The sequence below is a fragment of the Halichoerus grypus genome, chromosome 6, assembly GCF_964656455.1.
Source record: "Halichoerus grypus chromosome 6, mHalGry1.hap1.1, whole genome shotgun sequence".
Taxonomy (NCBI): Eukaryota; Metazoa; Chordata; class Mammalia; order Carnivora; family Phocidae; genus Halichoerus; species Halichoerus grypus.
In genome coordinates, this window is record NC_135717.1 from 62,102,208 (window position 1) to 62,120,575 (window position 18,368).

An 18,368-nucleotide genomic window follows, 5' to 3' on the forward strand; every position below is an offset into this window, starting at 1 on the left:
TTGTAATTATAAATTTGTAATTTGTTGTCTTCATCAAGAATGACTACTAGGTCATTATGCAAACATTTTTCTGAAAGGAATATATTTTTCTCTTTGTTGGATTTTGAAAAGGAAAAGAGATGCCAGTGAAAAAGTGGAAATGACTGCTCAATCAGGGCCTTACATAGTAACAGTACTCCTAGCATTCACTGCAAGTTCAGGAACTAATTTTTTTTTCATTAATTTGAGTTAATCAGCCTTTCAGAGATTTAACAATCCAATCTCAGAAAAGATTAATGTGCAATCCTGGATTCTAACTTATTGATATGTAGTGAAAACTATATAACTATTTACCAAGCAGAACCGGATTATCATGCCACTTATACCCTCCTTCATAGGAGAGGCTACCAATGATTTAAGATGAGAAGACTGCATTGTGAGTCCTAAGTTGGAACAATGAGGTAGATGCACCTACCACTAGTTTCTTTTAGTAACAAAAGCTGCATCCTTGCAAATTTCATTATACAGCTATACCTATCAGGGGAACTAGCACATTCTGTTGACTGGTCCTTTTTGTGGCCAAAGAAGCATCAAAAATTATTTTTTTTCTAGATTTCCTATAAATTAGTCACATTGTATTACTATAGTTTTCATTGAGTAAGTAACGTGACAGTATGTGAATGAGAATGCCAGAAGTTGTCCCCCTACAGTGTCATATAGAAATCTATTAAGGAAGGTATCAAATCTTGTAAAGTTTGTAAGAATATCTGTAGGTATTCTGTAGATTCCAATGGAAATGAATTAGGGTTATGACATAAAATTATTAGCCACTTTAAGGTCTACCCTGTGAAACAAAAACTTAGCTTTCAACCAACTCAGTCCATAGTCCTAACATCTCTAGAAGGATTTTGTCTCCTGAATCCCCAGGCCAGAGACTACCTGGGTTAAGATATTTGATCGACATAGTTTTGAGATGAAGAGTCTGAATTGGATAGAAGAGATAGCTCTAGGCTGACTTAAGCTTCGAAACCATATAGTCAACTATGTGTCTGAAAAGAACTTTAGAAGAAGACTTCCATAAGATCCAATCTCTATGGAATAGGAAATTATTCAAAAGAAAACAAAGGCAAACAATTGATAGTCTGACCCTTGTGAGAAACATTTGCATCAGAAAAGAAAAGCAAGACAGAGTATGGTGGTCAGCATCCTAAGGGTAAGGGTGCCCCCTGAGATGACAAAATAACAATACACTCAAAGTAATACCAAAAAGAGTCAACATAAAATGTACAAGATTAGCTGTCTAGGGGTACCCGGGTGGCTCAGTCAGTTAAGTGCCTTCTTTCGGCTCAGACCATGATCTCAGGGTCCTGAGATCAAGCCCTGCTCAGCTGGGAGTCTGCTTCTCCCTCTCCCTCTGCTCGTTCCCGTATTCATGCTCTCTCTATTTCAAATAAATAAATTTTAAATGATTAAAAAAATGAGCTGTGTATAAAGCTAATCCGCATCAGGTAATGGTTTTTGAGTGTGTGGTTGAGAATATTGTCTATGAGGAACTAGAAGGAAGATCAAAAAGTAGAGATGACCTCAGTAAAGGGGTCAAGGCTGGAAATATAGATTAGAGAATCTGGTTTTGAAGCCTTGAGATTTAACCAACTCTGAGAGGATTTGATAAGAGCAATAGCAAGGGTCAGGGACTAACAGCGATTGCTGTCATTTAGAAATAAAATGGGATTAGAGAGCAGAGGGAGGGTATGGTCATTGTTTTCAGCTGTTGCTGAGAAGTAAAGCAGGATAAAGACTTTAAAAAAAAGATCCTTGATGACCCTCAAAATTTTTTAGTGGAATTCCAGGATTGAAACTCCGATTTTAGTGTAAAAGAAGAAAATAAGTGTTGGAAAGATGAATCTGTGGATGAGATGACACATTAAAGAATGCTCAAGTCCAGTGAAAGGGGAGAAGCAGGATGATAGAAAAAGCTGCAAGAGTTAAGCAAAAGTTTTTATGTAATATCGAGAAGACTTAAACTTTATTTAAAGAGAAAGGTAGTTAATAGAAAAGAAGAAATTGAAACCTTGCGGAGATGCTTGCAATGCTAGCATAGAATGAGAGTATCTCATTCTAAAGTCAGACGATCATCAAAACTGTAATGGGGACTGCATGGGAATTTTTCAGAGATTATCTTAAAAAGGTATGATCTCACAAAACCCAGAGTATCTTAAGCTTTGGATGAAAATATTTCTAGGGCATCTTTAGAAACTAAAATGTAAATATAACCACTTTTTAAAATTTTTCATTAACACTTAGTATTAATATGGGTAAGAACCTCTGTATTTAACAAGTAAATTTTGGGAATTCTAGAAAAAATAATGATGAAAATGTAAAATCAGTTTAAGCTGTTTTTAAGAAAGGTCCTTATATTTGAAATTTGTACTTATTGGCATCAGGTTTATAAAACTATATTATGTAAAACTTAAAATTATAAATTTCAAACTACATTATATAAATTTAAAATTATAAATTTATGAAATTTATAAAATGTAGTTTATGAGCCTTTCTAAACACTTTATTACTTATGAATTCATGAGAAATAATATTTTATGAGAGAAGAATGAGTATCTAGATTTTTAAATATAATTTTCTTTAAAAATTTTTTTCAAAGTCTGATGATGAAAAGGGACAGATAAAGAAATTTATTCAGTTGAAACAATCTCTGGAATGTAGTTTGGATCAAGAAATGAAGAAAAATGGTGAATTAGAAAAAGAGATTACTAGGTAAGACTGTAATATTTCAGATAATTTTAACCATTAATTAACTGATTTAAATGTAATTTTACTTTATTAAATACAAATACTTGCCAAAATATTACACTTACTCTTTAATGATTCCTTAAATAATAACAACAGTTCCTTTAACAATAACAACTGTAAGTTTCATTGTCCATGTTGAAGAGTTTCTGCAAGATATCTTTTGTCTTTGGTAATATTTCCTGTTAATAGTGTTCTTCCCTTCCAACAAGTATTTTAATATCTAAAAACCTGTGTCACTGTTTAATCATATCAAAAGTTATCTTGGTTTGGCTTATATTTTCTTTTTTTTTATATTATTTTTTAAATTTAAATCAGTTAACCAACATAAAGTATATTAATTTCAGTGATTCACCAGTCTTATATAACACCCAGTGCTAATTACATTAGGTGCCCTCCTTAATGTCCACCATCCAGTTACCCCATCCTTCTCCCCTCCTCCGCTCCAGCACCCCTCAGTTTGTTTCCTTTGATTAAGAGTGTCTTGTGATTTGTCTCCCATTCTAATTTCATCTTGTTTTATTTTCCCCTCCCTTCCCCTATGCTCCTCTGTTTTGTTTCTTAAATTCTACATAGGAGTGAAATCAAATGATAATTATCTCTCTGACTGACTTATTTGGCATAATACCCTCTAGTTCCATCCACGTCATTGCACGATTTAATGTTTTTTATTGGCTGAGTAATAGTCCATTGTATATATCTACACATCTTCTTTATCCATTCATCTGTCAAGGGACATCAGGGCTCTTTCCACAGTTTGGCTATTGTGGACATTGCTGCTATATACATTTGGGTGCAGCTGCCCCTTCGGATCACTACATTTGTATCTTTGGGGTAAATCCTTAGTAGTGCAATTGCTGGGTCGTTGGGTAGCTCTGCTTTCAACTTTTTGAGGAACCTCCGTACTGTTTTCCAGAGTGGCTGTACCAGCTTGCATCCCAGCAGCAGTGTAAGAGGGTTCCCGGTTGTCTGCATCCCCGCCAACATCTGTTGTTTCCTGACTTGTTCATTTTAGCCATTCCAACAGGTGTGAGGTGATATCTCATTGTGGTTTTGATTTGTATTTATTTCCCTGATGCCGAGTGATGTTGGGCACTTTTCCATATGTCTGTTGACCATTTGATTGTCTTCTTTGGAGAAATGTCTGTTCACGTCTTCCACCCATTTCTTGACTGGATTATTTGTTCTTTGGGTGTTGAGTTTGATAAGTTCTTTCTATATAGATTTTGCATACTAGCCCTTTATCTGATATGTCATTTGCAAATATCTTCTCCCATTCTGTCAGTCGTCTTTTGGTTTTGTCGACCGCTTCCTTTGCTGTGCAAAAGCTTTTTATCTTGATGAAGTCTTTGTTTCCCTTGCCTTTGGAGACGTGTCTAGCAAGAAGTTGCTGCGGCCCAGGTCACAGAAGTTGCTGCCTGTGCTCTCCTCTAGGATTTGGATGGGTTCCTGGCTCACATTTAGGTCTTACATTCATTTTGAGTGTATTTTTGTGTATGGTGTAAGAAAATGGTCCAGTGTCATTCTTCTGCGTGTGGCTGTCCAATTTTCCCAACACCATTTGTTGAAGAGACTGTCTTTTTTCCATTGGCCGTTCTTTCCTACTTTGTCGAAGATTAGTTGACCATAGAGTTGAGGGTCCGTTTCTGGGTTCTCTGTTCTCTTTCATTGGCCGATGTGTCTGTTTTTGTGCCCGTACCATACTCTCTTGATGATTATAGCTTTGTCATAGAGCTTGAGGTCCAGAATTGTGATGCCACCAGCTTTGGTTTTCTTTTTCAACATTCCTTTGGCTATTCAGGGTCTTTTCTGGTTCCATACAAATTTTAGGATGATTTGTTCCAGCCCTGTGAAACAAGTTGATGGTATTTGATAGAGATTGCATTGAATGCACAGGTTGCTCTGGGTAGCGGTAGCATAGACATTTTAACAAATTTGTTCTTCCAATCCATGAACATGGAGTGTTTTTCCATTTCTTTGTGTCTTCCTCAGTTTCTCTCATGAGTGTTCTATAGTTTTCAGAGTACAGATCCTTTGCCTCTTTGGTTAGGTGTATTCCTAGGTATCTTATGGTTTTTGGTGCAATTGTAAATGGGTTCGACTCCTTCATTTCTCTCTCTCCTGTCTCATTGTTAGTGTATAGAAATGCAACTGATTTCTGTGCATTGATTTTATATCCTGTCACTTTGCTGAATTCCTGTATGAGTTCTTGCTGAATTCCTGTATGAGTTCTAGCAATTTTGAGGTGGAGTTTTTGGGGTTTTCCACATAGAGTATTACATCACCTGCGAAGAGTGAGAGTTTGACTTCTTCTTTGCCAATTCTGATGGCTTTTATTTCTTTTCATTGTCTGATTGTTGAGGCTAGGACTTCTAGTACTATGTTGGACAACAGTGGTGAGAGTGGACATCCCTGCCATGTTCCTGACCTTAGGGGAAAAGCTCGCAGTTTTTCCCCATTGACAATGATATTCGCCATGGGCTTTTCATAGATGGCTTTTATGGTATTGAGGTATGTGCCCTCTATCCCTGCACCGTGAAGAGTTTTAATCAAGAAAGCATGCTGTACTTTGTCAAATGCTTTTTCTGCATCTGTTGAGGGGATCATATGGTTCTTGTCCTTTCTTTTATTAATGTAGCGTATCACACTGATTATTGATTTGTGGATGTTGAACCACCTTTGCAACCCAGGAATAAGTCCCACTTGGTTGTGGTGAATAATCCTCTTAATGTACTGTTGGCTCCTATTGGCGAGTATCTTGATGAGAATTTTTGCATCCGTGTTCATCAGGGATATTGGTCTGTAATTCTCCTTTTTGGTGGGGTCTTTCTCTGGTTTGGGCATCAAGGTAATGCTGGTCTCATAGAAAGAGTTTGGAAGTTTTCCTTCCATTTCTATTTTTTTGAAACAACTTCAAAAGAATAGGCATTAATTCCTCTTTAAGTATTTGTTAGAAATCCCCTCGAAAGGCATCCGGCCCTGGAGTTTTGTTTGTTGGGAGATTTTTGATTACTGCTTCAATTTCCTTGCTGGTTGTGGGTCTGTTCGGGTTTTCTCTTTCTTCCTGTTTCAGTTTTGGTAGTTTATACGTCTCTAGGAGTGCATCCATTTCTTCCAGATTGCCTAGTTGGTTGGCATATGGTTGTTCCTAATATGTTCTTAAAATTGTTTGTATTTCCTTGGTGTTAGTTGTGATCTCTCCTCTTTCATTCATGATTTTATTTATTTGGATCCTTTCTCTTTTCTTTTTGGTAAGTCTGGCCAGGAGTATATCGATCCTATTAATTCTTTCAAAGAACCAGCTCCTAGTTTCGTTGCGCTGTTCTACTGGTCTTTTGGTTTGTATTTCATTGATTTCTGCTCTGAACGTTATTAATTCTCTTTTCCTGCTGGGTTTCGGCTTTATTTGCTGTTCTTTCTCCAGCTCCTTTAGGTGTAAGGTTAGGTTGTGTATTTAGGACCTTTCTTGTTTCTTGATTGAGAAAGGCTGTTGTCGTTCTGTACTTCCCTCCACGGATTGCCTTTGCTGCATCCCAAAGGTTTTGAACAGTTGTGTTTTCATTTTCCTTTGTTTCCATGAAATCTTTTAATTCTTCTTTAATTTCCTGGTTGACCCATTCATTCTTTAATAGGATGCTCTTTAACTTCCATGTATTTGAGTTCTTTCCAAATTTCCTCTTGTGATTGAGTTCAAGTTTCAAGGCGTTGTGGTCTGAAACTCTACAGGGAATGATCCCATACTTTTGGTACCGGTTGAGACCTGATTTGTGACCCAGTATGTGATCTCCTCTGGAGAAAGTTCTATGTGCGCTCGAGAAGAATGTGTATTCTGTGGCTTTAGGCTGGAATGCTCTGAATATATCTGTGAAGTCCATCTGGTCCAATGTCGACCTCGGAGAGTCGTGGACGTGGGGCGGCGAAGGAACTGAGGAAAAGAGACGACAGTAGAGCGAGGCACAGGGGACCCCGAGCAAGCAGCCCAAGGTCCCGAGGTTTATTTTCCATAATCTTATATACCTTCTACAGCGATATAGATCTATAATGATTTACAGCAGGGGCTTAGTAAGGCACATTCTTCCATGTACATAGGATTAGTCCAGCATGTATGATAAGAATCTTTAAAGCAGGACAAGGGAACAAGGAGGGCAGTGCACAGTGTGCTATTTACAGGACAAGGGAACAAAGAGGTAAGTGCACAGTGTGCTATTTACAGGGCAAGGGAACCAAGAGGGGAGTGCACAGTGTGCTGTTTACAGGTGGCTTCGTATCTACAAAACATCTTCTGCTGCGTACTTTAGAACAGACCACACACGTCCCAAGGGCATTTCACTATGATCCTTTCGGCTTATTTTTAACCATGCAATCTCAAGTTTTCTCAGAGATCTCGGAGTCTGAACGAACATGCACCAGTGTTTGTTGTGGCATTCTGTTTCCCACAGTCCAGTGTGTCATTCACTGTTATTATTGTATCATCATCAATGTGTTTCTTTAATTTTGTTATTAATTGCTTTATGTCATTGGCTGCTCCCATGTTAGGGGCACAAATATTTACAATTGTTAGGTCTTCTTGTTGGATAGACCCCTTTAATTCATTATGATAGTGTCCTTCCTCATCTGTTATTACAGTCTTTGTTTCAAAATCTAATTTGTCTGATGTAAGGATTGCTACCCCAGCTTTCTTTTGATGTCCATTAGCGTGATAAATGGTTTTCCACTCCCTCACTTTCAATCTGGAGGTGTCCTTGGGTCCAAACTGAGTCTCTTGCAGACAGCATATCGATGGGTCTTGCTTTTTTATCCAATCTGATACCCTGCGTCTTTTGATTGGGATATTTGGCCCATTTACATTCAGGGTAACTATTGAAAGATATGAATTTAGTGCCATTGTAATACCTGTAACGTCACTGTTTCTGTATATTGTCTCTGTTCCTTTCTGGTCTGTGTTACTTTGGGGCTCTCTCTTTGCGTAAAGGATCCCCTTTAATATTTCTCGCAGGGCTGGTTTAGTGATCACAAATGTTTTAGTTTCTGTTTGTCCTGGAAACTCTTCATCTCTCCTTCAGTTTTGAATGACAGCCTTGCTGGATAAATAAAGTATTCTTGGCTGCATACTTTTCTCGTTTAGCACCCTGAATATATCATGCCAGTCCTTTCTGGCCTGCCAGGTCTCTGTGGTTAGGTCTGCTGCCAGTCTAATGTTTCTACCCTTGTCGGTTAAGGACCTCTTGTGCTGAGCTGCTTTCAGGATTTTCTCTTTGTCTCTGAAATTTGCAGGCTTCACTACTATATGTCGAGATGTTGACCTGTTTTTATTGATGTTGAAGGGGGTTCTCTGTGCCTCCTGCATTTGAATGCCTGTTTCCTTCCCCAGATTAGGGAGGTTCTCCAGTATAATCTCTCAAATATACCTTCTGCCACCACCCCTTCCTCTTCTTCTGGGATCCCAATTATTCTACTATTGTTTCGCTTTATGGTATCACTTATCTCTTGAAATCTCACCTCGTGATCCAGTAGTTTATCTCTCTTTTTCCTCAGCTTCTTTATTCTCCGTCATTTTGTCTTGTATATCACTACTTCTCCTTTCTGCCTCATTTATCCTAGCAGTTAGAGCCTCTATTTTTTTAGAGCCTTGATATTTGATTGTATCTCATTAATAGCCTTTTTGGTATCGACTTGATTAGATTTTAGTTCTTTTATTTCTTCAGAAAGGGATTCTCTAGTGTCTTCTATACTTTTTTCAACCCCAGATAGTATCTTTATCATCGTTATTCTGAACTCTAGTTCTGACCTCTTATATCCATACAGATTAGGTCCTTGGCAGTCATTACTGCCTCTAGTTCTCTTATTTGAGCTGAGTTTTTACGTCTTGTCATTCTGTCCAGAGAATAGATGAATGAGCGAACAAAATACTAAAAGAGCAACAACAACCCCAGTGAAATATACACTAAACAAATTAGAAGAGACCCAGAAACAAACAAACAAAAAGAAATAAGAATATACTCAGGTGAATAGAACAGAGAAATACACTGGATCCTGTGTGTATTTTGGTCTGTTTGTTAGAAAAGTACATCCCAAAATTGGAAAGAAAGAAAAACTTATATATATATATATATATATATATATATATATATATATACATACACAAAAATAAATACAATGAAAGGATAGAATGTAATTGTAAAAATGAAAATTAAAAAAGACTTGCAGAAAGTGGTTGCTTTTCTTTTCTTTTTTAATACTAACATACAGTGTATTATTTGTTTCAGGGGTACAGATCTGTGATTCATCAGTCTTACATAATACACAACGGTCACCACAACACATACCCTCCCCAAACGTGGTCGCTTTTCTATTTGTAGAATTGCGGCAATTCTTTTCTTAGATCTCCGGTTGAGTTCACAGGTGTTCAAAATCATTTTATAGCTATCTAGTGAGTTCCGGACCAGACAAAACTAAGCTCTCCTACTCCTCCACCATCTTTTTTGATTCAACTTGCTTATATTTTCTTTCTACATTTTTGAATTATAAAATATAGAGAGAAAAATATATGTCTGACTTAAAGAAGAATAAAATTAGCAATCATGCTTTTACCACTCAGATTAAAAAAAAAAAAAAAGGAGTTTTTTCCAATGTGTGTAGCTCCCACAGGGCTCCCTTTCTGTTTTTTTGCTGAGTACTTAAATTTGTTCTCTGATATTCTCTCATTTAACTGTCTTTCTCTGCATTGTTTTGCAACCTTTTCACTTTGTTAACAGTGTCCTAGCCAAGATACATAACTTCTTTCCTAAAACAGTCTCATAGACCATCACACATTATCTCTTTGCTGATTTCCTTTCTTCTAAAGCTTTGTCTCTTCATTTTTCCTCTCAACTCAGACTTTAAAGATTTTTCTTTCTTGTTCTTTTTTGAGTGATCTCCTTTGATGTTTTTTGTATGTATTTTCTTTTCTTCTTGTAGACTGTGGTTAGTGGGTACCAAAATGTATTTTTGTGTCTTTTTAAAACATTCATGGATAAGTATGCTTTTCTTCTTCACCTTGGATACTGGTCTCTGGTTTATAGTCACTATTGAATAATAGATTATTATATTAACATACTGAAAATAAATATTAATAACTTATGTATAAGAACTCTTAATTTAGTTACAGTATTAATTCTGCCATATGTGTCATAAAAATTTTCTTCATATTTTTTACCTGAGATTATAATTTAGTATGTTCTTAAACAATGTGAGATTGGGACAAATGAGAGATCATAATTTATAGATTTGTTTATATGATAGAACATATTGTGTATTTAAACAATTATTAAATATTTATTCTTAAAGAACCTGACTTACTCATTCTATACCTTCTGCAGATTTAAGAAACTCTTAAACGTGACAAGGAGAAAGTTAAGTGAATATGAAGATGGAGAGCTTACTTTCCCTGGAAATTCAAAAACCAATCAAATTGAAATGGAGAGTCAGATTAATATGCTAAAACAGAAGGTAATTTTTAATTAGTTTTGGGACTCCAAAATCATTTAATTTTGGGAAATAAGTCACTCAGTGCTTTGAGCAGTGAAATGTTTTCTATTAATTTTATATACGTGCTACATTTTTTTTTTTTTGGTAACAGCTTTATTGAGATAAAATGAACGTAATATGCATATTCAAAGAGTACCACAATCAATTTTAGAACATTTTTGTCACCCTGGAAAGAAGCCCTGTACCTTTTACCTGTCACCCTATGCTAGTTTCCCCTTCCCTACTCTTCTTAGCCCTAGGGAACCACTACTTACTCTCTGTCTTTATAAATGTGCTTATTTTGGACATTTCATATCAATGGAATCACACAATGTGTGGTCCTTTGTGACTGCCTTCTTTCATTTAGCATAATATTTTCAAGTTATACCTATTTTGTAGCATGTGTCAGTACTGTATTTCTTTTTATTGCTGAATAATATCCCACTATACAGAGATACCACATTTTATTTATTCATTTATCAGTTGGTAGATCTTTAGATTGTTTTGCTTTTTGGCTGTTGTTAATAATGCTATTGTACACACACACGTACAAGTTTTTATGTGAACATGTTTTCATTTCTCTTGGGTGTATACTTACAAATGGAATTGCTGGGTCATATGGTAACTCTTCTTAACTTTTTTTTTTTTTTAACCCTTTGAGGAACTGCCACACTGTTTTCCAACATGGCTGCACCATTTTACATTTTCATCAGCAGTATTTGAAGGTTCTCATTTTTCCTGATTTTTGCCAATGTTTGTCATTATCTGTTGTTTTTATTATACCCATCCTAGTGGGTGTGAAATGGCATCTTGTGGGGTTGTTTGTTTGAAGTTTTAAAATTCTAGTTAGTTAACATATTGGTTTCAGGAGTAGACTTTAGTGATTCATCACTTACATACAACACCCAGTGCTCATCACAACAAGTACATCATTCATCTAGCCCACCCCCCATCCACCTCCACTACAGCAACACTTAGTTTTTTCTCTATAGTTAAGAGTCTTTTATGGTTTGCCTCCCTTTCTCTTCTTTTTTTCCCCCTTTCCCCTGTGTTCATCTCTTTTGTTTCTTAAATTCCACATATGAGTAAAATCATATGGTATTTGTTTTTCCCTGACTGACTTGTTTGGCGTAGCATAATACACTTGATGAGTTCCATCAATCTTGTGGCTTTGCTTTGCATTTTTCTTAAAGCTAATGATGTTGAGGGGCACCTGGATGGCTCAATTAGTTAAGCATCTGCCTTCGGCTCAGGTCATGACCCCAGGGTCCTGGGATTGAGCCCCACATCTGGCTCCCTGCTCAGTGGGTAGCCTGCTTCTCCCTCTCCCTCTGCAGCTCCCCCTGCTTGTGCTCTCTCTCTCTCTGTCAAAGAAACAAATAAAACGTTAGAAAAAAAAACTAAACAAAAACTAATGATGTTGAGTATCTCATCTTTTTATGTGGTTATTATCCATTTCTATATCTTCCTTAAAGAATGAATCAATTCTTTTGACCATTTCTTTATTGGATTGTCTTTTCATTATTGTAAGAGTTATATATATATCCTAAATACAAATCCCTTATCAGATATAGGCTTTTCAAATATTTTCTCTTATTCCGTAGCTTGCCTTTTCACTTTCTTGATGGTGACATATGAAGCAAAGAAGTTTTTGATTTTGATGAAATATACTTAATCTGTTTTTGTCTTCTGGTGTCCTAAGAAACCATTGCCAAATCCAGTCACAAATGATATGTTTTTTTCTAAGAGTTTTATAATTTTAGCTCTTATATTTGGAGTTAATTTTGTATATATGCTATGAGGTAGAGGTCTAATTTTATTACTTTGTCCCACTACCATTTGTTAAAAAGACTATTCTTATTCCATTTAATTGACACCCTTGTTGAAAATCAATTCACCATAATGTGACAGTTTATTTTTAGATTGTCAATTCTAATACATTTATCTATATGACTATCCTTATGTCACTGCCCAATCAAATTTTATGAGAATTCTTCCCTAGTCGTCTTGCAAATTTATCACTCACTTATGTACTAATAAAAGTGTAGTAGAACTTAACTTTACTCCTGTAGAAATTTTTTGCTTCTTGAAGGAGCCTTTTACCAGCTTATCCCTTGCTGACTCCATGATGGGATGAGAAGTCAGACTCAAAAAGATAGAGTCCTGTTTCTTTTCTCCATTCATATCTTGAGTCTCTCATTCAGTGCCTCCCACATCCGTTTCCATCAAATCTTGGTCATAGGATCTGCTGTCTACTAGTTACTTCATTATGTTTTATTAACTTATTATAAAGCATAGACTCATCCATAAATTCCACCATCCAGGAAGGAAAAGATGAACTCTGGGCTGTCAGCTTTCCTGTTTTGAAATCTTGGTAATCCATCATCTTGTAATTCACAATTAGGTACTATTTTGACCTGGTTCTTCTGTATAACACAGGTGCTGATCCTGTTCTTGGCACAGATCCTACATTCTCAGAAAATACAGTTGTCTGTATCCCTCTTCTTTTACTTTAAATAGAAAGATATGTTCTTTAATAGCTCAATAAATAATTCGTGGAATAAATATTTCATTACATTATTTCAAGAATACAGCTGTAAAATATCAGGTAGTATTTAATTGAGTTATCAGAGACAAATAGTAGATTAGCAATTTGAATGCCAGAAAAATTTTAAAGCCAGTTTGTATGATATGGAAAAGCATTGTGATACAACATAAAGATGAGATGGTTTTACTTACCTCCCCACATAAACAAGCTTGGAGTAAGATAAAGGAGAAATTATATTTAATTAATTATTTTTTTTACGATTTTATTTATTTATTTGACAGAGAGAGACACAGCAAGAGAGGGAACACAAGCAGGGGGAGTGGGAGAGGGAGACGCAGACTTCCCATGGAGCAGGGAAGCTGATATGGGCTCCATCCCAGGACGCTGGGATCATAACCTGAGCCGCAGGCAGATGCTTGATGGCTGAGCCACCCAGGCGCCACCTATATTTAATTTAAATAGTGCCAATGGACAGTACATTTGGTTTGCTACTGAAAAGATTAAAAATGATTCCATATTGTTCTCTTTATTTCCTCACTGAGGAAAGGAGAATGAAGATTGAATATTAGATTGATTAAAAAATACTCAAAGCTGGCTATTTCTTTTAGAATTTCAGTTAATGGAGGTCATGTAAAAGGTCCAATTTTGGTTATTAAACTATTCCTAGTTTTCCAGCTGTTATACTTCAAATCATATTGTCTTTCTGCTTGCCGGTCGTTCTTCTCCCCTAACTTGAGGGGAAAATCTATAGAGGCATTCCTGCCTAGTTATAATAATTTGTAATTGAGGCGTATCTTAGAAAAATGTCTTAAGAGAAAGGAAGATGGTAGCAGAGTAAGAGGAGCCTAGGTTCACCTAATACCTGAAGACTGACAGAAGAAACTCCACAACTAAAGAGACGGAAGAGGACACATCGAAGAGGGTAGAAGTACAGAGATGTGGTTTAGGAGAGAAACAGATTGTGGCTGCTATAGAGGGGAGAGATTTGTGGTCATAGAGAAGGGCAGGAGAGGCGTACATGGAAATGCACAAAGAGAACGTTTCCTCATACCCACTGGCTTGGAAAATGAGAGGGGCTGAATTTCATGAGTTCTTACAACTAGGGGGGCTTAAAGCCTGGAGTTCTAAAGGTCATCATGCTTAGCTGGGATAGAGCCTGTAGGGCACTGTGCTGCTCTTGGAGAGAAGGCAGGTAAACAACCTGGGAGCATACAGCATGGAAACAGTGATCTGAACAGTGCCTGGGGCATACAGTGGGGAGATTACTCACTCTTCTCAGAGCGTGTCCCTGAGAGGCAGTGTTCACGGAGATATTTCTCTAGGAACAAAGGAACCAGCTGGTGCCATTTCCCTCCACTGCCCCTCAGCACCAACACAGAGCCTCCAGTGGGAAGCGGTTCAGCTCTGACACTGGCTGCCTAATTTGCTTACACCAAACCATCCCCTTGCACTCCAGTGGAACTGACCTGATCAATCATTCTTGCCTCAGTTCCAGCACAGCAGGCCTTCCCCCCCACCCCCCCAGAAGACCCCTGCCCACAGCACGTCTCCTGAACAGATTCAGGAGGGCCTCAGTTCCAGTGGAGGTGGTGACAGGTCTCATTTCACAAGCACACCAGAGCACACCTAATTTAAAAGTTGCTATATTCCAGCCAGGTACCAAACACTGCCCACAGCAGGTGGGGAGAGCCTCTGCAGATGACTGGCCTAAAGGATAGAGCAGCCAGAACACAACAGCAGAGTGCATGCAGCACACACTACAGACACTACCCTCAGTGCCAGACCCTGGGCACTACATGACATCTTTTTCATAAGTCCATTACTTTCAGGAGCAGGTGACATAACTGGCTTTTCTAACACAGAGAAGCTGGTAGAGATGTAGACAAAATGAGAAAACAGAGGATTTTATCTGAAATGAAAGAACAGGATAAGGCCATGGGGCCAGAGATTTAAGTGAGGCAGATATAAATATCATGCCTGATGGAGGATTTAAAGCACTGTTCATAAGGATACTCACTGGACTTGAGAAAAGAATGGAAGACATCAGAGAGACCCTTACAACAGAGATAAAAGAAGTAAAAAAGAATCAGAGATGAAGAGTGCAATAAATGAGATTAGAAACATACCTGATGCAATGAACAGCAGGCTGGAAGAAGCAAAAGAACAAATTAATGACCTAGAAGACAAAGGAATGGAAAGCAATAAAGCTGAAGAAGGGAGAGAAAGAAGAATTATGCAAAATGAGACAAGACCTCGGGAACTTAGTGACTCCAACAAAAGTAATAACATTTGTATTGTAGGAGTCCCAGTAGAAGAGAGAGAAAAGGGGTAAGAAAATTTATTTCAAGAAATAATAACAGAAAACTTCCCTAATCTGGGGAAAGCAACACACATCAAGATCTAGGAGGCACAGAAACCTCCCCTCAAAATCAGCAAAAGCAGGCCAACACCAAGATACATTATAATTAAATTTGCAAAATATACTGATAAAGAAAACATCTTAAAAGCGGGAAAACAAGTCAGTAACTTCCAGGGGAAACCCCTTAAGGCTGTCAGGAATATTTTCAACAGAAACTTTGCAAGCCAGAAGGGAGTGGCATGATATATTCAACATGGTGAATGGGAAAAATCTATAACCAAGAATACTCTTTCCAGCAAGCCTATTACTCAGAACAGAAGGAGAGAGAGAGTTTCCCAGACAAAAATTAAAGGAGTTTGTGACCACTAAACTAGCCCTGCAAGAAACATTAAAGGGGACTCTTTGAGTGGAAAAGAGAGACCAGAAGTGACAGTATAAAGGCAAGAAACACAAAAGTAAGAAAAATAAACATTTATGTAAAAAATAATTTAAGAAACTCAGAAAAAAAGTATATAAAATACACCTTTCGAAAGCATGGGGAGAAGAAGAGAAAAGAATTGGTTCAAACTTAAATGACCAGCAACTTTATATAGACTGCTATATGCAGAAGAGGTTATATACAAATTATATATCAAAAGCCACTAATAGGGGTGCCTGGGTGGCTTAGTTGGTTAAGCATCTGACTCTTGATTTCAGCTCAAGTCATGATCTCAGCGTTTGTGAGATTGAGCCATGCGTTGGGCTCTGTGCTGGGCGTGGCTTCTGTTTAAGATTCTCTTTCCCTCTCCCTGCCCCGCTCATGTTTTCTCTAAAAAGAAAAGAAAACCAAAAACAAAACCACTAATAAACATGCAAAGAGAAAGAGTCCAAATATATCACTAAAGAACATCAGCAAAGCATCAAAGACACAAAAAAGGATCAGAGAATAATCTCCAGAAACAACCACAAAACAAGTAGTAAAATGAACATATCTATCAATAATTACTTTGGATATAAATGGGCTAAATGCTCCAATCAAAAGACATAGGATGTATATGCTGCCTACAAGAGAGTCATTTTTGACATAAGGATACCAGCAGATTGAAAGTGAGGGGGTGGAGAAACATGTATCATGCAAATGGACTTCAAAAGAAAGCCAGAATAGCAATACTTATATTGGACAAAATAGAGTTTAAAACAAAGACTGTAACAAGAGACAAGGGCATTATGTCATAAGAAAGAGGACAATCTGACAGGAAGAAGATCAATTGTAAATATTTATGCACCCAACATGGGATCACCCAAATACATAAAACAATTAATGACAAACATAAAAGAACTAATTGATTATAATACAATGATACTATGGTACTTTATTTTTAACATATATATATACAGTTTTTTTAAATATATATAAAAATATATTTTTATTTTTTTTATTTTTTTATTTTTTTAATTTTTTTTTATTGTTATGTTAATCCCCGTACATTACATCATTAGTTTTAGATATAGTGTTCCATGATTCATTGTTTGTGCATATCACCCAGTGCTCCATGCAGAACGTGCCCTCCTCAATACCCATCACCAGGCTAACCCATCCTCCCAACCCCCTCCCCTCTAGAACCCTCAGTTTGTTTTTCAGAGTCCATCGTCTCTCATGGTTCTTCTCCCCCTCCGATTTCCCCCCCTTCATTCTTCCCCTCCTGCTACATTCTTCTTCTTTTTTTTCTTTCTTAACATATATTGCATTATTTGTTTCAGAGGTACAGATCTGAGATTCAACAGTCCTGCACAATTCACAGCGCTTACCAGAACACATACCCTCCCCAGTGTCCATCACCCAGTCACCCCATCCCTCCCACCCCACCCCCCACTCCAGCAACCCTCAGTTTGTTTCCTGAGATTAAGAATTCCTCATATCAGTGAGGTCATATGATACATGTCTTTCTCTGTTTGACTTATTTCGCTCAGCATAATACCCTCCAGTTCCATCCACGTCGTTGCAAATGGCAAGATCTTATTCCTTTTGATGGCTGCATAATATTCCATTGTATATATATACCACATCTTCTTTATCCATTCATCTGTTGATGGACATCTTGGCTCTTTCCACAGTTTGGCTATTGTGGACATTGCTGCTATAAACATCGGGGTGCACGTAGCCTTTCGGGTCCCTACTTTTGTATCTTTGGGGTAAATACCCAGTAGTGCAATTGCTGGATCATATGGTAGCTCTATTTTCAACTTTTTGAGGAACCTCCATACTGTTTTCCAGAGTGGCTGCACCAGCTTGCATTCCCACCAACAGTGTAGGAGGGTTCCCCTTTCTCCGCATCCCCGCCAACATCTGTCATTTCCTGACTTGTTAATTTTAGCCATTCTGACTGGTGTGAGGTGGTATCTCATTGAGGTTTTGATTTGGATTTCCCTGATGCCGAGCGATATTGAACACTTTTTCATGTGTCTGTTGGCCATTTGGATGTCTTCTTTGGAGAAATGTCTGTTCATGTCTTCTGCCCATTTCTTGATTGGATTCTTTGTTCTTTTGGTTTTGAGTTTGATGAGTTCTTTATAGATTTTGGATACTAGCCCTTTATCTGATATGTCATTTGCAAATATCTTCTCCCATTCTGTCAGTTGTCTTTTGGTTTTGTTGACTGTTTCCTTTGCTTTGCAAAAGCTTTTTATCTTGATGAAGTCCCAATAGTTCATTTTTGCCCTTGCTTCCCTTGCCTTTGGCGATGTTTCTAGGAAGAAGTTGCTGCGGCTGAGGTCGAAGAGGTTGCTGCCTGTGTTCTCCTTTAGGATTTTGATGGACTCCTGTCTCACATTGAGGTCTTTCAACCATTTGGAGTCTATTTTTGTGTGTGGTGTAAGGAAATGGTCCAGTTTCATTCTTCTGCATGTGGCTGTCCAATTTTCCCAACACCATTTGTTGAAGAGACTGTCTTTTTTCCATTGGACATTCTTTCCTGCTTTGTCGAAGATTAGTTGACCATAGAGTTGAGGGTCCATTTCTGGGCTCTCTATTCTGTTCCATTGATCTATGTGTCTGTTTTTGTGCCAGTACCATACTGTCTTGATGATGACAGCTTTGTAGTAGAGCTGGAAGTCCGGAATTGTGATGCCACCAGCTTTGCTTTTCTTTTTCAACATTCCTCTGGCTATGCGGGGTCTTTTCTGGTTCCATAC

The 18,368-nt window shown here is 37.5% G+C and overlaps 1 protein-coding gene across 2 annotated transcripts in view; it reads left to right on the forward strand.

Moving 5' to 3' along the window:
- The window catches only part of LOC118551008 (ankyrin repeat domain-containing protein 26-like), a 131,696-nt gene that overhangs the window by 84,033 nt on the left and 29,295 nt on the right, over positions 1-18,368 (forward strand). For both annotated transcript variants that reach the window (XM_078075238.1, XM_078075240.1), the window contains 2 exons: positions 2,639-2,751; positions 10,143-10,272. In XM_078075238.1, coding sequence (XP_077931364.1) covers positions 2,639-2,751; positions 10,143-10,272 — 243 coding nt within the window. The remainder of the gene's footprint in view (positions 1-2,638; positions 2,752-10,142; positions 10,273-18,368) is intronic.